This window comes from Bombyx mori, chromosome 24 (genome assembly GCF_030269925.1).
Source record: "Bombyx mori chromosome 24, ASM3026992v2".
Classification (NCBI taxonomy): Eukaryota; Metazoa; Arthropoda; class Insecta; order Lepidoptera; family Bombycidae; genus Bombyx; species Bombyx mori.
Window position 1 is genome coordinate 7,499,063 of NC_085130.1, and position 25,475 is coordinate 7,524,537.

General features: G+C 41.1%; 1 protein-coding gene across 13 annotated transcripts in view; it reads left to right on the forward strand.

Moving 5' to 3' along the window:
• LOC101746973 (uncharacterized) overlaps positions 1-25,475 on the forward strand; it is an 88,614-nt gene that overhangs the window by 39,855 nt on the left and 23,284 nt on the right. For all 13 annotated transcript variants that reach the window (XR_009976443.1, XR_009976444.1, XR_009976445.1 and 10 more), the window contains exons 3-13: positions 15,772-15,864; positions 17,029-17,132; positions 18,357-18,506; positions 19,002-19,128; positions 20,581-20,692; positions 21,033-21,150; positions 21,739-21,828; positions 22,510-22,633; positions 23,960-24,089; positions 24,643-24,755; positions 25,073-25,093. Coding sequence is in view for 9 of the 13 variants with exons in the window: in XM_062675729.1 (XP_062531713.1) it covers positions 15,772-15,864; positions 17,029-17,132; positions 18,357-18,506; positions 19,002-19,128; positions 20,581-20,692; positions 21,033-21,150; positions 21,739-21,828; positions 22,510-22,633; positions 23,960-24,089; positions 24,643-24,755; positions 25,073-25,093 (1,182 nt within the window). In the remaining 4 variants the exon portion in view is untranslated. The remainder of the gene's footprint in view (positions 1-15,771; positions 15,865-17,028; positions 17,133-18,356; positions 18,507-19,001; positions 19,129-20,580; positions 20,693-21,032; positions 21,151-21,738; positions 21,829-22,509; positions 22,634-23,959; positions 24,090-24,642; positions 24,756-25,072; positions 25,094-25,475) is intronic.

A 25,475-nucleotide genomic window follows, 5' to 3' on the forward strand; every position in this document is an offset into this window, starting at 1 on the left:
AATAAAGTAATTTGGTCCTAACAAAAGTGCTTCGTAAAGATCACGACCCTCAGCGCTGAGGAACATGCCGCAAGGAGGAGGAGGAGTACAATTAAGTTTAATAGATTAATGGTGTTTCTACCTTCACTTCAACTAACAAAAGTTTAGCATGTATGAGTCGTGAAATTGTAAAGAATATGTTAATGCGGCGTCGAGTAAAAAAGGTTGAGAGCCGCTGGACTAGGCATTAGAAGATTCACGGCCATCGTTCCGCATCGCGGCTCACGCCAGATGGTACCGACATTCACATAACAAAGTACGTACATTTGTTAATATGTCTAACTCCATTTCCATGTGGTGTTTCTGTAATTATAAATTGAGGAGACACGATAATATCGTTCCGAATTGAACTATATAGATTGAACTTCGTCTCATATTTGTATTATGGAGGGTAGAGGTAAGAAACACCATTTTGTATTGGGGACTAGTTGAAAGTGTCCACATGTAAACAACAAGGTGTTGTTGGAAGACTCACCGAAATAGCGCTAGTGTAAATCGATGTCGCCCAAAACACGTCATTAACGGTGTTTTTAGGTACCACAAGCACCGGTCACCGTCCTCGTCGAATCCGTTGCTTGCGACGAAGGGCTCGACGAGCGAATTAACCCACAGACACAGCCCACTGAGTTTCTCGCCGAATCTCCTCAGTGGGTCGCGTTTCCGATCCAGTGCTAGATTCTGCGAAGCACTGCTCTTGCTAGGGCCAGTGTTAGCACCACTCCGGTTTGAGCCCCGTGAGCTCACCTACATGTTAGGGGGGAAACTGATATAGCCTCTCAAGGTTATCAGCATAGGTAGGTAAAAAAAGCTAGTGTACCAAGTGGAAATTATATGAATATAGCAGTTTTAAACAGGGTGAAATGTGCTGGATTGTAGTGAAGTCTGGTAGTTTATGCCGCTGTTTTTTAAATCTTTCCACTTGCTACTGTGGCGCCACCTTCGTTAGCTCCACATTTAGGCGGAAACTTCATAATACCCTGAGGTGATGCTCATTATTTCTACCCTTCATACTTTGGATGTAGGTCTCAATTTATTGGGACATTTTGAATGTAAAATTCGATTGCTTGATGACTCGATTGAAGATTTCTATTTCTATTTTTTCAATATGGCAATCGACTTCTTACAAGGCAATTGTTGACAGTGTCGATATTTTTTTTCAATGTCCTTTTATTCAGATAATATGTGTGGAGCGCAACCAGGTATTGATGCATTTGAGATTGTAATCGATTTGAGTGAAATTATATGAAACGAGATAAAATGATGAGACTTCAGTGGAAGAAGCCACGTCTAGCGGCTTGGTTACATTTTCCCATGTCTGTTTACTTTCGCAAACGCTAAACGGTTATTAAATCGCTATAATTAAATGTTTAAGCCTGAAGGAAAAATTAATTAAACAAATAGAAAAAATCACACATCTTCGCTCTCCGCGTTCCCGTCCAAATATTCTAAAGAGTATTAATACATTAAACTAAAGAGTATTAGTAGTACGTTGCAAGATTTGAATAATTCCAATTTTTGAATCTGCCGCGCAAATTGACGCATCTTGACCTTTAATAGGTTTTGGCCGAGCGTGACCTCACTCCCTGTGACGTCACTGACCGCATAGATAATAAATCGTCTAAATAGAGCGTCTTTTTTTAAAATTTAATTAACAATATGAATATCAGGAATTTTCTAAAATTCTAAATTCTAAATAAACAGTATTAAAAAATTACTGTTTATTTAGAATATTTTATTTGGTTTTTTTGAAAGCATTGTTATATGTTATCTTTATATTATTATTGCGTCTAAGTGCATTTTTTTTGGCTTATATGGGTGGACAAGCTCATAGCCCAACTGGTTTTAAGTGATTACTGGAGCCCATAAACATCAACAACGTAAATGCGCAACCCACCTTGAGATATAAGTTCTAAGTATAGTTACAACGGCTGCCCCACCCTTCAAACCGTAACGCATTACTGCTTCACGGCAGAAATAGGCGGGGTGGTGGTACCCGCCCGAGCGAGGTCACAAGACCTCCTAAAAGCCAGTTAAGAAGATAACTTTGTAGTTACTAAGGAACGTCTATACTTTGAGACCTTCTGCATAATCGCATGAGTGTACCGAACACCTTATCGATTCTTCCACAAATACTGACACACGAAACTAAATTTTTTGTAATCTAATCTTAGTTATATTTAACTGTATCTGCCCGTTATCAGAGTTCCGAGATGCACTTAATCTAACGTCATAATATGGATCGCCTGTCAACTGTCATTGCATTAATGGAATCGACTAGAATATTTTGACGTTAGCTCAATATCAGACCACTCAAGGACGCCATCTTAAAATTATGTCTATCTAAACCAGCCTTTCCCAAAGTGGGCGATAAGGCCCCCTTGTGAGCGCTGCTGGCTTAAAGGGGGGCGGTAAGAGACCCAGAAAGAAAATGGGGGCGTTGTGTAGAGGCTTGGGAGGCGATTTGTAATTTGATCTAAGAGGACTCTTAAACACCGACTAAGCTCTCGCTATAGTGGTTATTAAGTAGGTATACAAATGGGGGCGCTAAAAAATAATTTATTCTCAAAGTGGGCAGTAGACAAAATAAGTTTGGGAACCTCTGATCTAAACTATGTCCAGTAGTCGACTGCTATAGGCTTATGATGTATGTATGCTTAGAGCTTCCCAGCGATATCGAATCAGGAATGCGGAGATTCGCAGAAGAAACCATGTAGCTGATATAGCCCGAAGTATTACAATATTGAATCTTGAGGAGCCATATGTCCAGTAATGGAGGCTTATGAACTGTTAAATTAGATTTAATAACCTAAAAAAGTGGTGATGATCTAGATCAAAAAAAAAACGACACTAGAAAAACATCTCATAACTTATCATCCATATTAAAGTGCGTATTGAATTTAATCATACATGTTAAATATTAAAGACTGGCTGACCCGGCTAAACTTTTGTATAAAATAAACTTAAAACAAACAAAAGAAATCCGTCCGACGGGGGACACATCAAAGGAAAAACAAAATTGTTATTTTTATTTAATTCCGAGCATTTTCATACATATCTACCCTTTTAAACCTTCTCTGGACTTCCACAAATAATTCAAGACCAAAATTAGCCAAATCGGTCCAGCCGAGTTCTCGAGTTTTAATGAGACTAACGAACAGCAATTCATTTTTATATATATATAGATGATATTCTCCATTGAGAGAATCATCCAGTGCTCTTAAAGTCACCTCTATTCATGTTAACATGTGACCTCGTATATCCATTTGCATAATGAAGCACAAACATCACTTCAAATTATGCAGTTCACTGAGTTTTTCATTACATTTATTATTAATCAGCATCTTATGAATGTTAATCCCTGTGCCTGCTGCGATGAAATTATGATTTGACACTTTATAAACGTCATTTAATGTAAAATTTAATGGAACTTTTTGGCGGGAACGCGAGGAGCGAAGTTGCGTGAAGTTGTTGTATTTTGTTAAATTTACCGTTTTATCAAGTGTAATAAAATGTAAACAAAATGTGTAATAATGAATTATGGATGCTTAATAACTGTTTAGCGTTTGTTTGATGTGCAAAAATGTCGGCAAAGTGACATCTGTCACTTTTTTTCTTGCCCTTGTGGGCAGACGAGCATACGGCCCACCTGATGGTGAGTGGTTACCGTCGCCCATGGACATCAGCAACGCCAGGAGCAGAGCCAAGCCGCTGCCTACCGCTTCACTTCTCGGGTTCATCCAAAAAGTCAATTGAAAAAGTCTCGTTAAAGAACCACCTTTTTACCGTTTCTTTGTTTCATCCCATCTCATCTTGTTTTGAAGTCTTTCACTAATTAACTTCATATCATTTCACTTCATAACATAACAGAACGAATTTAAGAAGGAAATATTATAAATCGGCTTAAAGGTCTCGGTACCGAGTCATGACAAAATAAAATACAAGCTATTTTAATTCCATTAAAATTTTCCATTAAATGTTAATTTAATCCAATTCATAACTAGAGAAACTCCGTTACGGTCCGTTGCGACTGTCTCTCTAAATGTATGGAGTACACGCAATAACGTTGGAAGCGCATTTCCGTTGTATGTCTATGTTACTAAAAAAGAAACCTTCGCTAAACGCCGACGACAACAGCTTGGAGATTCGTCACAATCGAATTTTGAAGATAAGATGCCTTGGTAACAGATGCCTGATCTTGACCTGATCTGATCTAACAGACGGTCCGAATGTTGTTGTTCGAAACTTGTATATATGCAAGCTTATCTTGAAAATGTCGTAAGCGAGATTCACGCATCTGTTAAATATCTAGTGTTCTATGATGGCTACCCGTCAGAATTGGTTCACGTAGAAAAAAGTTCTGAGGTGACACACCAAAAAAAAAGTCGAATTGTGAACCTCCTCTTTTCCTGAAGTCTGTAAAGATTCAAAGACGCCATTGCGTCTGACTCATATTCTCTTGACTCGTGAATCGATAATGAACACATTAAAATATCGTTGTAAATAAGGAAACACGAAACGATCTAAATGCATACACTGTGCATATTTGAATTGTCTAGAAGATTGCACAAAGTGGGAATGAGTTGCTCGCTCCGGGCATTTCAATATTGTAATAATTGTTACGTTAAAATATTCAATGTAAAAAATTCACATTTAAAAAAATAATCTAATATTAAAAAATAAATAAATAATAATTTCATATTTAAAAAAAAACACATGCCCGCTGAGTTTCTTGCCAATTCTTCTCAGGACGGAGCCTAGTTCTTGTGAATTGGCGGTAGTTCTTTTGACGTTCAACAAGTATGTACTTTCATTTATGTTGAATAATTTTTTTTTGATTTGATTTGATTTGAATTGTAGTCATTGTAAAAAGAAGAACTTGCAATGTTCACGAATTAGTAAGCTTAGTAGAGGCAGGGGCTATTTTTCTATGTCGGTCAGATATTCTCGTTCGAAGTTTACTGGTGGTAGGACCGCTTACGAGTCCGCGCGGGTAGGTACCACTAACCTACCTATTTCTGCCGTGAAGCAGTAATGCGTTTCGGTTTGAAGGGTGGGGCAGCTGCTGTAACTATACTTGAGACCTTAGAACTTATATCTCAAGGTGGGTGGCGCATTTACGTCGTAGATGTCTATGGGCTCCAGTAACTACTTAACACCAGGTGGCCTGTGAGATCGTCCAACCATTTAAGCAGTAAAAAAAAAGTGGATCAGCTGTGAAATATTATTGTGTTGTAGTCTTAGTAGGATACCCTGCTGGTACATAGGGTCCTCATAAGTAGTCTACTCCACCCTGTCTTGCGCTTTTCTCCTTAACAACCCTTCAGGTCATGCCGGCAGTCCCCATCTCGCCATGGTCGTCGCTAAGCATGTCCATGACGACCAGGTCTTCTGCCAAGCGCTTGCCACTCAAACGCGATTGATGCAGCGTTGACACTGTGAAGTTGTACAATAAATTAATTTGAAACATTTTTTTGAAGTGATAACTTTTTACGGTAGAGTAAAGATTCGTTACGTAACGCGTTACGACGCCAGTCCGTCTGGCGTCTCTTTCCCTCACGCATACGACAGCGGTACTGAGAAAGTATGTAACTCCTAACTATTTATTTAAATTTTCAATTTATGTAACAATTTTCTTTACATTATCATATTAATAATAATCTATATAAAAACGAATTTCTGTTCGTTAGTCTCGCTAAAACTCGAGAACGGCTGGACCGATTTGGCTAATTTTGGTCTTGAATTATTTGTTAAAGTCCAGAGAAGGTTTAAAAAGTAGATAAATATGAAAATGCTCGGAATTAAATAAAAATAACAATTTTGTTTTTCCGTTGATGAGTTCCCCGTCGCGTCGGATGGATCCCTTTTGTTTGTTTTAAATTTATTTTATACAAAAGTTTAGGTCTTTTATTTATTGAGTAGGGCACTACGAAGTCTGCCGCGTCAGCTAGTAATATATAAAATTTAAGTAATAACTTTAGCTTTTCGCACGTTAAAAAACCATTTATTAATTTTACGATGTCTTGCGAGGCCATGCAGATAAGCAAAACCACTCCTATTATTTCTGTCGTATTGTAATCACGCGTGAAAGTAGCTCCGGTAAGCAACAAATTAAAGAGCGGACGGTTAGCGTGGTATGGACATGTGATTCGTAGAGAGAAGATGCATGTGACTAGGAGATGTATGGAAATGGTAGTGCAAGGTAGAGGGGCAAGAGGTCGACCGAAGAAGACTTGGATGGGGTGTGTGAATGACGATATGAGAGAGAGAGGAGTGAGTGTTGAGATGACGGCTGATAGAAGAGAATGGAAGAGAAAAATTAGCTGTGCCGACCCCACCTAGTGGGATAAGGTGGAGAAAAAGCCTTCTAATCACGCTCGTTTTCCTCCTCGTCCTCCAGTCGTGCTCCTCGTGTCGAAGGCTTGTGACCACCTCCATCCATGACTTTCGTCCTCACGATTTTGTGCCACCTAGTCCTGTCTTCGGCTTCTTGTAAAGCATCCCAGCCTATTGGTCGCGTTTCCGATCCGGTGGTAGATTCTGCGAAGCACTCCTCTTGCTAAGGCCAGTGTTAGCAACACCTCCGGTTTGAGCCCCGAGAGCTCACCTACACGCTAGGGTAACACTGATATAGCCTCTCAAGGCTATCAGCATAGGTAGGAAAAAAAAGGCTGTGCAATCAATAAATTGTGGTGCGGATCTAGTGAGAGCTTCCACATTGTCAGTAATCATCAGTCTTCCATGATTGACTTCGTCTCCGATTACGAATATCTCGTTAACTTAGATTAAATGATGACATATGATATCATTTGAACTATCCCACTGAATTACCGTAGTAAATCAGTTTTGAACTCGAAGTCGTTATCAACTGGATATTTTAGAACTTGGCCGCACCGGATCCTGAGGGTATTGCCCGTGGGACCACACCCAGAAACTATTGATCAACAATATCTTCGTATCTCTTGACAAACAAGAATAAATAAATGTGCCATTTTGGCTTCTAGCCAAAAAATTATTTTCGCCCCAAAGACTAGACGTAATTGGCAGAGCCGACAATATATTTAAAAATTGACGTTGCAAATCAATGTCAAATTTCAAGTGCACTAATAAGGTTATCGATTGATTCTTTGTCCGCTTGTTTTAATTAAAATGCTATTAAAAAAATCCCTTTTTTTTCCACATTCGAGACCCGCTATGTAGCGTTGTAGAATGTCGTAGTTTTTTTTAGAAATAATAATGATAATGACAATGCAATTGGATAAAATAACATTAAATAATGTGGAATATTTTTATATATAAACATGGATGTCCGTATATTTGCTATAAACTCCAAGAACGTTGGACAGATTTCGATGAAAATTTCAGGAGATTCTTCAGTTTGGTCTAACGGGTGACCCATTGAAGTTTAGTAGCCATCGGATCAAAGTCAGTTTCAGGTCAGTTTTAGGCTTGTGGAGAGTATTAAGTCGGTAAGCAACGGCTTGGCCCTGGCATTGCTGAAGTTCATGGGCGACGGTAACCACTCACCATCAATCAGGTGGGCCGTATGCTCGTTGCATACAAACGCAATAAAAACAATATATTTAATTATAGCGATTATTAACCGTTTAGCGTCTGTGAAAGTGAACAGACATGGGCAATTAAAACGAAGCCGCTGGAGGTGGCTCCTTGGATTCTTTAAAAAAACCCACTGAAGTCTCATCATTTTATATAATTTCATCCAAATTGACTACAATCTCAAATACATCAACACCTCGTTACTATTCACACATATTCTATTGAATAATACAAGGGCAATAAAAAAAACAATTCAGATCTTCAACCGGCCAGCAAAGCGAACCGAGTTTGGCTATCACTAGATAAAAGTCCTTTCACGGCGGATTTCTCTCACCAAAAACATTAAAAAAGTTGAAGAGATTATGGTCACTATAGCAAAATAGAGTAGGAAAAAAAAATTAAACACTAGGAATAACAAGTACTCGTCATAGATGGAGCGACGGCATGCGCAAGGCAGCTGGCAGTAACTGGATGCGTAGAACCGAAGATCGGGTTCAGTGGCGAGATTTGGGGGAGGCCTATGTCCAGCAGTGGACTGCCGCAGGCTGATGATGATGATGACACGTCTTTTCGGATTATCTTGATCCACTATTTGTGCTTTTAGGCATTCCTAGCACCGGGTACCGTTCGGCGAGCAAATTAAACCTCAGCCACATCCCATTGAGTTTCTGGCCGCATCTTCACAGTGGGTCGCGTTTCCGATCTGGTGGTAGATTCTGCGAAGCACTGCTCTTGCTAGGGCTAGTGTGGCAAATTCACCATATTAGAAGCCCAGTGAGCTCACCTACCCTTCTGGTGAATCTGGAGTATAATCCCTCGAGGTTACTTGAACAGGTAGGCAAAAAAAAAATACTCATGATAACAGATTTCCCATATCATTAAAGTAATGAAAAACAATAAAATCTAACAAATTGAAAGTTCGTTATTACATTAGCTTGCTAGAACCAATTATTGTAATATCTATGATCGAATGAACCTCAAATGTATGATCCTTGATTACTAAAACTACATTTATGACTATCTCCCGCGACCCGGATTACTCTGCAGCATTCAAAACGTCTCAAAATGATATAAAAGACATGAAAAAAAAAGCAACATTAAATCATACGGCATACGACCCTGAGAAGATCCGGTGAGAAACACAGCGTATTCAAAAGTGTTCATTCAAAACTACTACCTGTAAACAAGTTTTTAAGGACACGAAAAAAGTGGTTTATCTACCATTTTTTTAAAGTTATTGAACATGTCAGTGGCGATATCTGGTCGCATCTACTCGATTTTAATCTTTGATGCTTTCCATGGTTTTTTTTTAATGGCGAAAACAAGCAACCCGCAGAAAGTAGGTAAACCGGAAACAATAAAAACACTAACCTCATTCGTTTTTATACTTAAATGCTCAGTGTAGATGACTAAGTATATAAATTCAATCTCAGAATTGAATTAGAGCAGGCAGTGGTTGATAGAAATTAGCAATGGCGTCCAATGAAAAAAATCGGAAAATAAAGTACTTTCATATTTCAAACTAATTAATAAATTTAACAGCAATTATTTCGTTCAGAAAGTTCGATCATTACTACTAATTATAGTAAAATTCCATGTACTTTTAATAAGTAATTGAAAAAACAATGGTTTCATTCTGTCCATGTAAATTACACTTATAATAGGTATGTTTACTTCAATGACCATCAAACAACTGTATAATAAACTCGGTTGCCTATTAACGATGGTAAAAATTAAACACATTAATAATAGAGTTACGCGCTGGGGTTCGGGTAAAGAAATGTTCTATCAAAGTACAACTTAAAACTGTATTCAACACTTAGAACCCTTAAAACACTTCACAAACACTTTAAAATTCTCAATCGCTTCTTTCGCTTCGCTTCAGGTGATCCGTTCGCTGTTTCGCTTCGAGTAGCTCCGATTATTGATTGACTGTGTACTATCTCTGCAACGCTTTTATAGCCGATACCACATCCTTGGAATTATCGAGAATATGCCACACATTTCTAGTATTGTGTTTCCGCTATCTGACAATAGTATACAATATAATTACTGATGGTAGGACCTCTTGTGAGTCCGCACGGGTAGGTACCACCACCCTGCCTATTTCTGCCGTGAAGCAGTAATGCGTTTCGGTTTGAAGGGCGGGGCAGCCGTTGTAACTATACTGAGACCTTAGAACTTATATCTCAAGGTGTGTGGCGCATTTACGTTGTAGATGTCTATGGGCTCCAGTAACCACTTAACACCAGGTGGGCTGTGAGCTCGTCCACCAATCTAAGCAATAAAAAAAAATATATGGCGTTGTACTTCTCGAGCGTTCTAGGTGCTATCCACTAGATCTTCCTATATTCGTTCGACTATTCGGCGATAGATGGCGTTACTCTTACCGGCGTAACAATAGTTACAATTAAAACTGTTTTTACGGTTTAATCTCTTTAAGAATTTTTTTATCGTCATAATAACATAATATACGACCATTTCAAAAACTTTACCTTTCCTGCAAAACCTTAAAAGTATCTTTAATTCTACGATTTTATGTTTACGATTCGCGTAAACCGTAGAGAACATTAAATGAAAACTAATTTTTTTAACGTCAATTTTCAACATAACCGGTGAAGTCATGGTATTATAAAATGAAGTACAAAACAGTTTCGATTCCCACGACCTTCACGTGTAATCATGAATGCTTATCTGCTATAATAATAAAAACAATTTAATGAGGACGGTGTCATGCAAAAATGGCGCTAGATTTTAGATTTGACCGAGCTCCCGGGATATTTAGTGTCGATTGGACGGTCGTAATCAATCTCCAATCTTCCAACGAAGCTCACGGGATAACTGGTTGGAAACGTTTCCGGAGTCCGCAAAAATCAATGGTCACATATTAAGACAAACTTGAGTAGCGATGGTAGACGGTAGATAGATTTCGTAAAGTGGTTGTCTATTCTTAAACCAAATGTATGGATGTTTCACGCCAGAAATATGTCGGTAGATCCGGGGCAGAAGTTTCGGTCATCTTTAAGCTATAAAATACCTACTGACGATAAATATTTGACATAGACCTTTGGAACGAGATATTCAGTATTGTATAGCGTTATCTATGTCGCATGAAACACTAGCAGTCCGCTATCCGTTATGACCGTACGCTACCGCAGTTGAACGACGACTAACAAAAGTCACATAGGTAGTGTGCGACAGAGATAACGCTATACGAGGCCGAAATCAGCCGATTGTCTCTTTCCGAACGGCGATGTGCAATATTTATCGTCGGGTACTGTATGTTTTTTTTTATCGCTTAGATGGGTAGACGAGCTCAAAGCCCACCTGGTATTGAGTAGTTACTGGAGCCCATAGACATCTATCTACAACGAAAATGCGCCACCCACCTTGAGATATAAGTTCGAAAATCTCAGTATAGTTACGCATTACTGCTTCACGGCAGAAATAGGCAGGGTGGTGGTAACTACCCGCGCGGACTCACAAGAGGTCCTACCACCAGTAATTACGCAAATTATAATTTTGCGGGTTTGATTTTTATTATACGATGTTATTCCTTCACCGTGGAAGTCAATCGTGAACATTTGTTGAGTACGTGTCTCATGTCATTGAAAACACTAAGTTTCCGCACGATAACTGCACTGTCATGCACTGATTCCTTTGACCTGATTTAAATTTTTATTACCGAATTTAGCGACAATTCCTATACAATTCCAAATACTATACAAGTTGATATAGTGTATTGCTTCATGGAATCACATATAACTAGTACAAAGCTGCCGACGTTTTCGTGAAAGCAAGTGTACACTGAAGTCCACGGTCAATGCAGGATGGATTCTAGCTATCACCTTGATGCATGTCTCAACCTATTGTGATACTCGTGGTGGGATGTTTGTGAGACCGTACGTACCAACACCCAGCCTATTTATACCGCGAAGCAGTAACTACAGTCTACTTCTTGTGAGTCCGTGCGGGTAGGTACCACCACCCTGCCTATTTCTGCCGTGAAGCAGTAATGCGTTTCGGTTTGAAGGGCAGGGCAGCCGTTGTAACTGTACTGAGACCTTAGAACTTATGTCTCAAGGTGGGTGGTGCATTTACGTTGTAGATGTCTATGAGCTCCAGTAACCACTTAACACCAGGTGGGCTGTGAGCTCGTCCACCCATCTAAGGAAAAAAAAAGTAATGCTTTTCGGCTTCAACGGTGGTGTAGTCGTAAAAACTGGAACTTAGAGAACTTATGTCTGAAGGTAGGTCAATCGGGTCGTTAATTCATCGAACAATTCCACTCATTCGATGGAAGACCTTCCCTTTATCCCTTATTCTGTTTACCGTCGTCACCTCCATACGTGTTTCAGTATGGCAGAGAAATGAATTTCGTGTTATCGATTTGGATAGTTGATTTATTAATCTATACATATAAATAAAATTGGAGTGTCTGTTTGTAATATTGAAATAACCGCTTTTTACTACATGCATATGAATATACCTAGTCAGGTCATAAGTATTGTCACACAGTAAAAACTTTTCTTTTAGAATGCTGGCCACAAAAGTCTATTGAACCCGAATTTCGAATTGTTCATGAAAATAAAAATAGTATACATTTAGAATTTTACTCATTTTTAAATATGGAGTGGACGCTTAAAGAAGACCGTGTTGCAGTTATTGCGTTGCATCGTTGCGGTTACGCGCCAATTCAAATTTTTAACATACTGAAAAATTTGAATATAACCAAAAGATTCGTTTATCGTACCATCAAACGATACAATGAAGACTCTAGTGTAGATGACAGGTCAAGAAGTGGTCGCCCTCGGTCTGTTAGGATTCCAGCAGTGATAAAAGCTGTGAAGGCGCGAATTCAAAGAAATCCCAAACGTAAGCAGAAACTGTTGGCCCTTCAGATGGGGTTAAGCAGAACCACGGTGAAAAGGGTGTTAAATGAAGACTTAGGGCTTCGGGCATATCGAAGAAAAACAGGACATCGTGTGAATGCTCGTCTAATGGACCTGAGACTGAAGAGATGCCGCGCTTTGTTGAAGCGGTACGCGGGAAAAAAATATCGGAAAATTCTTTTTTCGGATGAAAAAATTTTTACCGTAGAAGAGAGCTACAACAAACAAAATGATAAGGTGTACGCACACAGTAATAAACAAGCGAGCAACCGTATTCCGCGTGTCCAACGAGGTCATTTTCCATCCTCGCTCATGGTATGGTTGGGAGTTTCTTATTGGGGCTTAACAGAGGTACATTTTTGTGAGAAAGGTGTAAAAACGAATGCAGTTGTGTATCAAAATACAGTCCTGACGAACCTTGTGGTACCTGTTTCTCATACCATGTTCAATAACAGGCACTGGGTATTCCAACAAGATTCGGCGCCAGTTCATAGAGCGAAGAGCACACAAGACTGGCTGGCGGCGCGTGAAATCGATTTCATCCGGCACGAAGACTGGCTCTCCTCCAGTCCAGATTTGAATCCGTTAGATTACAAGATATGGGAACACTTGGAGGAAAAGGCGTGCTCAAAGCCTCATCCCAATTTGGAGTCACTCAAGACATCCTTGATTAAGGCAGCCGCCGATATTGACATGGACCTCGTTCGTGCTGCGATAGACGACTGGCCGCGCAGATTGAAGGCCTGTATTCAAAATCACGGAGGTAATTTTGAATAAACTTTAGTGTCATAAGAATCTGTGTTTTATTAAGTTCATTTTGGTATATGAATGGTTACATAATGAATAAACTTGTTTCAATTATTTTACATTAAACATGTGACAGAATTTATGACCTGACTATGTATATACGGTACATACACCAAAATAACATTTTTTACAATTTTTGTCTCTGTCTGTCTGTCTGTCTGTCTGTTTGTTCCGGCTAATCTCTGGAACGGCTGAACCGATTTTGACGGGACTTTCACTGACAGGTAGCTGATAATATAAAGAGTAATTTAGGCTACTTTTTTAGACTAGCTTCGCCCCGCGGCGTCCCCGCGGTAGGACAATAACTGCGGGTAACGTCGCGGGACTCAACTATCAATAATAAAATTTTATGTTTCCGAAGCGAAGCGAGGGCGGGTCGCTAGTGAATAATAAATAAACTAGAGGTGTCACGAGAAAAGAGATAGGAACTATATAATTATAATGGTTTGTCGGAGAAGCGTCGCAGATTCCAATGAATAGCCATCTAATTGGTCGCGATTGTCGCTCGATGTATTTTAGGTTAATCAGTCATTGTGCGTCTTTGCAGTTGTCCCCGACGCTCACACGCACTACTGACAGATAGATACCTTGACATTGACAACTGATAACTTATAAGACGTCAGCCATGTTGTGCTGTGTTGCCATTAAAACAAAATAAGTGACGTCGCATATCCGCGTAAATTGATTGTCTCTGACATGTATATACCTATATAGAGTCAAACTCGGCCTGCTGACCCGTCTTTGTTTTGGCCATGATCCCATCGCCACCCGAACTTGAACTATCAACAGGGTAAGGCCAAACTGCAGATTTCCCGAAAAGAACAAAATCTGTCTAACCGTTGCGGAGCTAGTAGGGAACATAGTCAACATACATATGGACATACGGTGTTTCCCGAGCGCTATGACATGTCCTTCTTCAAACGAGGCTTGTGGAGAGTATTAAGCGGTAGGCAGCGGCTTGGCTCTGCCCCTGGCATTGCTGAATTCCATGGGCGACGGTAACCACTCACCATCAGGTGGGCCGTATGCCCGTCTGCCTACAAAGGCAATAAAAAAAAAACTTATATGTATATGGAGGAGTGGCTATTTGGTATAGGCCACCTTTTTACAACTTTGCAGGGATCTCCTATTAATTAAAAGTTTAATTTAGAAAAAAATATCATAACAAAAAAAAAACTTTAGCTATTTCAATGCATTAAAGTTAGTTGCAGTTCAATTAAAAACATTGAACTGTTGACGCTAATCTATATATTAATACGTGAAGCAAAAACTTTGTATCCCTTTTTACGAAAATTGCGCGGACGGAGGAGTATGAAATTTTCCACACTTATAGAGAATATAGAGAAGAAGTGCACAATGCTAATATTTTTTAAAAATAATTCATAAAAGATACATTAAATCAATAAAGAAAACATTACACACACTACATACCATGTATTTGACGCACACACGCATGCATACTATTTATTGTCAAACTTTTGTACTTGACGTCTGTTGTCAAATTGAGAATAGATTAAATATTGTTTGTCTTAGGTTAATATTTTTATAGTGTAGTCTTGGCGAAATTTGTGATTATAGAAGTATAAAATACAATCATAATAGTGTACAAACTTACAATTCCAAATAATTATAGTCGAATTTCGACTACTGCGGGACCACTAGTACCAATTAAAACGCGTATTTAGTTACAAAGATAAATGTCGCGTATTAAACGAAGTGTCGCTTATGCCTTTCAGCCTTTGATACCTATATCTATATATATAAAAAAATGAATTGCTGTTCGTTAGTCTCGCTAAAACTCGAGAACGGCTGGACCGATTTGGCTAATTTCGGTCTTGAATTATTTGTGGAGGTCCAGAGAAGGTTTAAAAGGTTAGATAAATATGAAAATGTTCGGAATTAAATAAAAATAACAATTTTGTTTTTCCTTTGATGTGGGCCCCCCGTCGGACGGATTCCTTTTGTTTGTTTTAAGTTTATTTTATTACATTATCGATTGAGGCACTACGAAGTCTGCCGGGTCAGCTAGTATAGATATATTTATTGACATCTCTCACACAAAACGACCTAACAGTATCTTATGTTATTTATTGGTATTTCGACATTTTTTAATTACATGGTGACGCGTTGTAATTGTGTCTTGGTTGTGGTTTTTTTTTTGGAACGAAGTTCCTTATCGCGCGTTGTGAAAGGGGGCTAGACGGAAAAAATTCTTACTAAAAGTCGTCACGACACTTTTTGCTATAAATTCTTACGAAAAGTTGACACGACACTTTTTGCTATAGTCTATTGTAAGCTGTGCGGCGTCGCATGTTTCTCTGTCTGTCTGTCTGTCTCTCTCTCTGTCTCTCTCTCTCTTTCTTCATACCTCGAATAGAACTTTAAATTAATATTTTTATAATTGGGAACTTCGTTTCTATCCGGTGTCCCACGACACCACACATCTTTTTTTGTAACCGGATCGTTTTTGTTGTTTCAGCAAGGAATCGGCGTGGAGATAGTACGAGCGTTGGACAGCCACCCGCCCAATATATCGAATGTATTCAGCGAGTGTGACTCCAAGGATGACGTGGTAAGTGGGATGATTTCATAGGTAATATCCGACTATTTTTTTACTAGGTTTAGGTGGTACGGTATTACGGTGGTGGGACCCTTGAGAGTCCGCACGGGTAGGTACCACCACCCTGCCTATTTCTGCCGTGAAGCAGTAATGCGTTTCGGTATGAAAGGCGAGGCAGCCGTTGTAACTATACTTGAGACCTTAGAACTGATATCTCAAGGTGGGTGGCGCATTTACATCGTAGATGTCTATGGGCTCCAGTAACCACTTAACACCAGGTGGGCTGTGAGCTCTTCCACCCATATTAGAAGAAAAAAAACGGGCTACGGGGCAACCCAAAGCCGCCGTCGTTCGAAATCTGTCTTGTTGGATCACCCGGATCCAATCTCGGTGCTTTTAGACTCTCCAAGCACCGGTCACCGTCCTTGTCAAACTCGTTAATTGCTACCAAGAGTTCTTGCGTTTTTGCCAAACCTGGACGTCTCGCAACTCACCTGATTGCAGTGTAAACGAATGACAGTAGTTAAAAAAATAAATAAAAAAAAACCTATATCATTCGAAATATTCGTACCGTCCTGCGGGATCCGAACTAGGGCACAATCATGCTGCTAAATCACAATCAGTGTAAGCCGGACTTGTTATCCTTTAGGCCACAACGGCTTTGTATATAAATCGCATCCAAGAACGACAGTACTACCGATCCTTAACGGTTCTTTAACGTACCACAAGCACCGGTCACCGTCCTCGTCGAATCCGTCGCTTGCGACGAAGGGTTCGACGAGCAAATTAACCCACAGACACAGCCCACTGCGTTTCTCGCCGGATTTTCTCAGTGGATCGCGTTTCCGATCCGGTAGTAGATTCTGCGAAGCACTGCTCTTGCTAGGGCCAGTGTTAGCAACACTCCCGGTTAGAGCCCCTGAGCTCACCTACACGTCAAGGAGAATCTGAAATAGGCTCTCAAGGCTATCAGCATAGGTAGGAAACAAAAGTATTGGCGGAGTTCTTCGAGGGGATAAGTCGTTTATTTTTTTTAGAAATGATGGCTTACTGATGGCCCAATGGCCTTTCCAAATTCATTAGGTCAGGTGGGCAAGCCAGGAGGGAGAATAAGTCGTTATCAAGAAAGCGCTTAACCGCAGATAGCCCGCAATAATGTTCGAATTAATTTTCCAGACGATAACCTGCGACTGTGAAGCCACTCCAGCGTTTCAAGTTAAAGCCTTCAGTCAGCGAGGGGAGAAAGTGGAAGTGTCACATTACAGAGTCAACGTGAATAGGTCAGTGTTTACCAAGAGACAGTCTCGACAGGGCAGACAAGGGTGATGTAGGTTATCTGGAACCACTGCGTTCATCCACAGTGCATTTCCAGAGGTCTATTTTGCCACGTACCATCCGGCTATGAAATGAGCTCCCCTCCAGGGTGTTTCTCGAGCGCTATGACATGTCCTTCTTCAAACGAGGCTTGTGGAGAGTATTAAGCGGTAGGCAACGGCTTTTGCTCTGCTTCTGGCATTGCTGAAGTCCGTGGACGACGGTACCACTCACCATTAGGTGGGCCGTATGCTCGACTGCCTGCAAAGGCAATAAAAACGAAAATTGCGGGTCGAGCGGGTGTAATTGCTCGGTAGACCGACGGTCCGAATCTTGTTGTTCGGAACTTGTATATAATATGCGAGCTTATCTCGAAATTGTCGTAAGCGAGATTCAGACATCGGTCAAATATCTTGTGTTTGTATGATGGCTACCCGACAAAATATACCACAACGTCCCTGCTGTATATTAAGAGTATATTAGGACTGCCTATTGTACAATTATACCCACCTCGCGATTGTCTTTAATGTTAATTGTATTTTGGTGTGCAATAACTCTCAATCTCTCGCTCTCACCCACACATACACATACACATTATAGTGCCGGTCGTTTTTAAGACAGCCAGTATGATGATAAAGAAAAAACCTCTTTGAATATTTAACACTCCACCGCCCCATAAACTTACGTGGCTGTGGTAAAGTTGACCGAATCCCTGCAGAATGTGTGGCACTATACTGCCATCGGCAAACCGCATTTACTGGTGTTTGGGGGGTATTTTTAGGACCCCGATGCGACCTTGAAGTCGTTTTGGCCTAACGGATAAGACGTCCGGTGCATTCGTGCTGAGCTATGCACCGGTGTTCGAATCTCAGGCGGGTACCAATTTTTCTAATGAAATACGTACTCAACAAATGTTCACGATTGATTTCCACGGTGAAGGAATAACATTGTGTAATAAAAATGAAACCCGCAAAATTATAATTTGCGTAATTACTGGTGGTAGGACCTCTTGTGAGTCCGCGCGGGTAGGTACCGCGACCCTGCCTATTTCTGCCGTGAAGCAGTAATGCGTTTCGGTTTGAATGGTGGGGCACCTGGGATGCCTATCATAGATCATGCATCCCAATTTGCACTGTACGTTTGTTTGCTGCGAGCCCATTTTCAAAGACTCAAACATCCTTTACCGTCAGGTTCCGCGCCCGCCTCAACGTGGTCTGCGTGACAGATAAGCTCACAGGAGACCTCAAGTTTGACGGGTGGCCAGAAGTCAAAGTGGCACTGGCGCCGGTCGGTCCTTTGAGGCCGAACGCCACTGAATCCAACCTACAGCAGTTGATCAGGTAATTTTAATACTGGGTTACGTATATGTATGACCAAGTTGTCTCAAGCAACTACCTACGGCTCCGCAACATGAGTCCGTAACAGTTTGATACAATGCACTTTGATGTTTAATTGTGGTAGGTATATTTGAATGAAAAATACAATGCTTTATTGTTTCCAATCTATTTTACTACCAATAAATATTACTTAGCGGGGCCTTTAAATAATAAACATTCCTAAGGAGGAAGTTCCAAATAAATTGGCATGTGCATTAGGAAGACGTGAGTGAGATAACGAAATCTGCTTTTCTGTTTATTTTCTACCAGGTGGGGTTGCCATCAGGAGACCAGGGAAGGTCTATGGGTATAGACATTGTAAACCGCAATGCTACTCATAACAGGGTCTGTCGCACAAGACAGACAGTGATAAAATCATCCAGTTTTCCATTACAATTAAAACGAAGGTTTTAAGTTCTTGGATGTCATAAAAACGTAATCTAAATTTCCTCTTTCCAGTGACATTGTCGTGAATGCCTTAAGAAATTCCCATCTGCAGTTTAATCTGTCTCAATACCCGACCTGTCCTAGGCTGAGACGTTACGTTGAGACATCCTCGCGCCTACCCCTGCACTATGATTCCATGGTGAGTACGATATTGCTGGTCCAAGTTGCAAATCTAGCGCTAATTTTCTGATAGCCAAAACTTTTGAAAGACTTTGAATGACGATAAAAACCCCACATTTGTTTGTTCGTTTCAATCATTTTTAACAGCTCAGTCTAATGATTTAGAGTATGAAACCTCGAGGGACTTGGTAAAGGAAACCTTCCTCAAGGTACTTAGGTAAAGGAAACCTCATTTCAATGGCTTTAATGACAGACCTATGCCACTTCGTGACGTAAAAGCGCTATGATGTTATCACTTCAAAACCGGCCAATGTACATACTTGCTGGGGAGAGCATGCATCAGAACTAGATACCGTAAACTGCCGCATACTTGACTCATTCGGTTTTGTAATTCTCCAATTAGACAGACAGCAAAATTTACCAGAACAGTTGTTGTCGTCCTAGGCTAATTCACTGGTACATAGGGTCCTCACAAGTTGTCTCCACTTCACCCTGTCTTGATCCTTAACATCGCTTCAGGTCATGCCGGCAGTCATTATCTTGCCCATTAGAACAATAGGGCCGGAGAACTTGTGATCCGGCCTATTTGATGAAAACAAAGTGCCAATATCTTGCTCTACCCAAAATACAACAGGATTATGCAAAACATAACGAGAGCATAATTAATGTGGTCGAAGTTAATTAAGTATGCATCATTAAGGGTAATCCAAAAATTACTCTTCGCATCTTGCTAAAGAATTAATAGGTCCATATGAGAGGCACCAGATACCAAACTAAAGAATCATCTTGAAAAAAAATTATGGCGCTACACAATAAAACACAAAAAATTGTCTCAAATCGTGAACCGCCTCTTTTTTTCGAATTCACTCTCTGATAACTGATGATCAACATTCTCTTGACTCATAAACCAATGAAGACCTCATTCTATTGTTGTAAATAATGAAATAAGAAAGTAAATAGTATAGTATTTCAATCGTATAATCAGAACGTTATCACATATAAAAATGGGACTCGCGAAGCAATTTATGTGTTAGGGCGTTCTACGGGACCTTTCGATATTTTTTTTTATATTGCTTAGATGGATGAACGAGCTCACAGCCCACCTGGTGTTAAGTGGTTACTGGAGCCCATAGACATCTACAACGTAAATGCGCTACCCACCTTGAGATCTAAGGTCTCAAGTAAAGAGGTCCTACCACCAGTAATTACACAAATTATAATTTTGCGGGTTTCATTTTTATTACACGATGTCATTCCTTTACCGTGGAAGTCAATCGTGACCATTCATTGAGTACGTATTTCATTAGAAAAATTGGTACACGCCTGAGATTCGAACACCGGTGCATCGCTCAACACGAATGCACCGGACGTCTTATCCTTTAGGCCACGACGACTACATAACCTTTCGTTATTTGAGGGCGGCTTATTAGACCAGGCCGCCTCACCGTCGTGACCATATTCCATGCGCCAGTTACAGCACGACCGTCACATGTACACCTCGACTCCGAACTCAACGGCCGGCAGCGGTCTACTCGGAGACAAGAGGTTGCTGGTCAAGATCGTCGGTGCCAAGGACCTGGGAGGTGAGACGCCATAGTACCGTAATATCGTGCGTATCCTCAGTAGCAGACTTACTGATGCCGTTTTCTTAATCCGGAGAGTACACAAAAAGTCGTTTACAAATCCAATTTATAGAGTACGATGCGATGTCGTGTCGTTGATTGTGGGAATGAATCGTGGTAATGTCACTTGTCTCACGCCGACCCTGGACGATGGCGAGACATAATTTAAAGCTACTTTTAACACGTTGAACGCCAGACTGAAAACCAGTTAGTTTGGTGCAGTGTGGATTGTAATTCGGGCTTTCAAACGTCGATAGATGGCGCTGTTTTCAACTGTAAATTTGTAGCCTTTTATTTGCAGGTAAAACTGGGTGCATAGCACCGTACTGCGTGGTGGAGATGGACGAGCCTCCCCAGAAGAACCAAACCGGCTTCAAGAAGGAAACCACGAGTCCTCAGTGGGACGAACACTTTTTGTTGTGAGTTATTTTGTTAGTGTTTGATGAACGCAAGCCTTCAGCGCTTCACTTTCATATCTAATCTCTCGGTAATGTTAATGACTGTTACAGCGCCATCTAGTAGTAGGTAACTAAATAAAAGGGCTGTATGTTCTAGTACAATCGTGCGTCGCTAGATGTCGCTGTATTAAGTCAAACTGTAACAGCGTAGACATAGTAGATCACCGGTGCCCTACGCGGTGCACTGAAGTAATTAAGTCGATTGTTACTAAGGCGCCTGGATTGTCTAACTTTGCCTTCTTTTGTTTGTTTACGTATGTTTTAGTCGTTTAGGTCTCTTAGAAATAGATTCATTCTCAGTATTCGGATCCGATTCTAATCTCCCAGAGTCTACTTACTAGATATTCCGGCGCCTTAACAAAAATATATAATAAGAGAGAAATCGACATAATTACTTCAGTGCGCCGCGTTAGGCACCCGTGACCTACACGGCAGTCAACGTGTTAATATAACACGATAGTCTTTAATGTCAATGCCATTGGGATCACTTTCTCGTACGTACCTCCGTTGTCCGTCATGGTGACCTTGAAATCTAACCCTTCGTTTCAGCGACCTGTCTCCGCAGACCGCGGAGTTGCTCTTTGAGGTCTACGACCGGACCGGACCCCCGTCCCCGGGGGGCGGATCCTCGCAGCACAGGTACGTTGATGATGGCGATGGTGCTTAGTGGGGGGGGGGGGGGGGTACATGAGTCCCACGAGCAAACACCAGGCCGTCAGCCGTCCGCATGCTGAAGCTTCAGAGGCAACTAGATGAACTTCGGCAACTTAAGTCGTCGTGGCCTAAAGGATAAGACGTCCGGTGCATTCGTATGTAGCGATGCACCGGTGTTCGAATCCCGCAGGCGGGTACCGATTTTTCTAATGAAAACAATAATAAATAAATAATAATCCAACCCGCAAAAATTATAATTTGTGTAATTACTTGCGGTAGGACCTCTTGTGAGTCCGCGCTTAGGTACCACCACTCTGCCTATTTCTGCCGTGAAGCAGTAATGCGTTTCAGTTCGAAGGGCAGGGCAGCCGTTGTAACTATACTGAGACCTTAGAACTTATACCTCAAGGTGGGTGGCGCATTTGTAGATGTAGATATCTATGGACTCCGGTAACCACTTAACACCAGGTGGGCTGTGTGGGGTCGTCCTCCTACGTAAGCAATAAAAAAAAAATAGTCTTTGACAATAGAACCATAATAATGTTCGAACTCATAATTTCAATTAATTATTGTCGAATTTCGGCTACTGGGGGACCAGTAGTGTTTATAATTACGTGTACGACTTAAATCGAAGGGAACGGCAATTGGTTAAGTTACGTATTGCAGGTTCTTAGGTCTGGGCTTGGTCGGTATTGACGAACTGTTGGCGGCGCCCTCCCAGAGACAACAGCTGGCTCTGCAGACCAGGCCTATGGAACAACACGACGTCAGCGGCACCCTCACCGTCGAGGTGTGCTATTGATTCTGACTCTTCTTCTTTATCTCCACCTTATCACATTAGGCGGATTATATATGTTTTTACTGGTGGTAGGACCTCTTGTGAGTCAGCACGGGTAGATACCACCGCCCTGCCTATTTCTGCCGTGAAGCAGTAATGCGTTTCCGTTTGAAGGGTGAGGCAGCCGTTGTAACTATACTGAGACCTTATCTCAAGGTGGGTGGCGCATTTACGTTGTAGATGCCTATGGGCTCCAGTAAACACTTCACACCAGGTGGGCTGTGAGCTCCTCCACCCATCTAAGCAACAAAAAAAAGGGCGAAGTTAGAACAGCGATTTTTTCTATTCCATTCTCCTCTATCAGCCGTCATCTCAACACTCAATCCTCTCTCTCTCTCATATCGTCATTCACACACTCCATCCATGTCTTCTTCGGTCGACCTCTTCCCCCTCTACCTCCCACTACCATTTCCATACATCTTCTAGTCACATGCATCTTCTCTCTACGCATCACATGTCCATACCACGCTAACCGTCCGCTCTTTAACTTGTTAATTACCGGAGGTACTTTCACACTTCCTCTGACTGAACTGTTAAAAGACCTTAAACTTCATGTCTCGATTTGGGTGGCGGCATTTACGTTGTCTATGGACTCCGGTAACCGCTTAATAGCAGATGGGCCGTGAACTGGTCTGCCTATCTAAGCCATAAAAAAAAGAAATTAAACACATTCATCAACTCAGTTCTAATCAAATCACCATGATCAGATCAAATTAGCTGATTAGGATCAGAATGTTGCCTTCTGTCCGATGAGACTCAACAGATACCTCAAATTCTCCTGCCCCTAATATTACTGATGGTAGGGAGTGTTATGAGTCCGCACGGGTAGCTACCACCCTGCCCATTTCTGCCGTGGAGCAGTAATGCGTTTCGGTTCGAAAGGTGTGGCAGCCGGTGTATGATTAATATTTCGATGGGGTACGTACTGTGCTCTCTATGGAGTCCAACACCTCACACCACGAAAGGTATATTGAAAAAAAAGAACGAACCATCCGGCTCTGGAATGAGCTCCCCTCCACGGTGTTTCGGGTCGTCAGTGTGAGGTTTCGTGATGTTGAGGGTTTACTGTGCGCTCTCCTCCGGAAACCTCATCAGAGCGGTCAATAAAACACTGACTATAATTGTATGTTTATTCGCGTCAGCAACCGCGGTGGATCGCTGCACGTTGACCACTGACTGACTAACGTATGTTGCTCATTACTATAAATGCATAGTAAGCTAAGCGGGGCGGGGTATCATTCCCCTACACTAGCAATGAAGAATATGAAATTCGAACAGTTCCTCTTCATCGACGGCCCCGACATCCCGGACTTCGGCTCCAGACCGGTCAAGATCAAGGAGAGCCTCAGGACCGTGTCCCCTCACGGCCAACTCACCACCACCACCAAGACCACCTTCCATCAGAACGGTAAATATAATCGAATTCGATTTAACATCGTTCAATGATTGAAAAGGTTACACCCAAATGACGTCACGGCTCAAATTGAGAAACGGTTTGAGATTACATCTCGTGGCCTCTCTAAATATTATAGCTTTCTTTTGCAACATCTTAGCCTGAGTCGGCTACGTGGATGACATCACGGACCTAATTTTGATATTCTTCTTAACAATTGGTTAAAGAAATAGAAAACACTTAGGTATATCATAACTTAATGCTTCTTTATTAGGAGTAGGGAAGTTTCTTTTTACTGATGGTAGGACGCCTTGTGAGTCTGCACGGGTAAGTACCACCGCTCTGCCTGTTTCTGCCGTGAAGCAGTAATGCGTTTCGGTTTGAAGGTTGGGGCAGTCGTCGTACTGTTAAAACTGAGACTTAGAACTCATGTCTCAAGATGGGCGCCGGAGTTGTCGTTGTTGATGTCTATGGGCTCCGGTAACCATTTAATACCGGGTGGGACATGAGATCTTCCACCCATCTTGGCAATAAAAAATAATAAATGCTCGTTAATATTTTTCCACAGGGATACCAGCACAGGACAACTCTAAGCTGACGGAGTCCGCTCTCAGGGAGCTGGAGCTCAGTCCGACAGGCGCCGCCAACAAGTCCACCCTCATCATACACTCGGTGCAGAGAGTACGTTATAAATTACACATGCTTGCAACACTAACTTGACAGCTGTCAAATGTGACAGCCGTCAAATGTGAGAGCCATCAGTTTTGGGTATTCGATTTAGTCTGTATAATTAAACAACCGTAGTCAGCTTCCAGTGACATATAACGTTTTAGAACTCTTAAGATTATATATTTTTAGTCTAATTCTAGTACTCAAAGACTGTAGCTCATAATTGTAATTAATGTAAGTATTATAGTTTGATTTAATTGATTGTTAATTAAAATGTTTTCTTTTCACAATCGTGCGTTCGTTTGCGGTGATCCTAACAATAACGGCAGGAACCCAAGAAGTCTATAATGGTGAGTTGAACGCGACTATAGTACGGCGCATTTAGAACGATACAACTGACATTTGTGTTTTTTTTTTGGTTCACACAAAACCTTTATTAATACTATACTATTAACGATAATTTGTAAACGTGTCTTATGTTGGTTCAAGATACGTAGTTACATATCTGGAAACTTTTAATCGTGCACATTGTCCGCTTTATCCGTGTAGTGCGATCAGTATACGACCGGTATAGTCCGGCGAACCTTCAAATAGTCTTGCCATAGGTTATGAAGTTACGTTGGATTTAATCAAACAAATTATACACCATATTTTTTTACATGTATGTACGTAAAAAACTTAAACTGTCAGTCGTATCGTCCTACAAAATCAAAACGTTTGCTTCAGTAAATA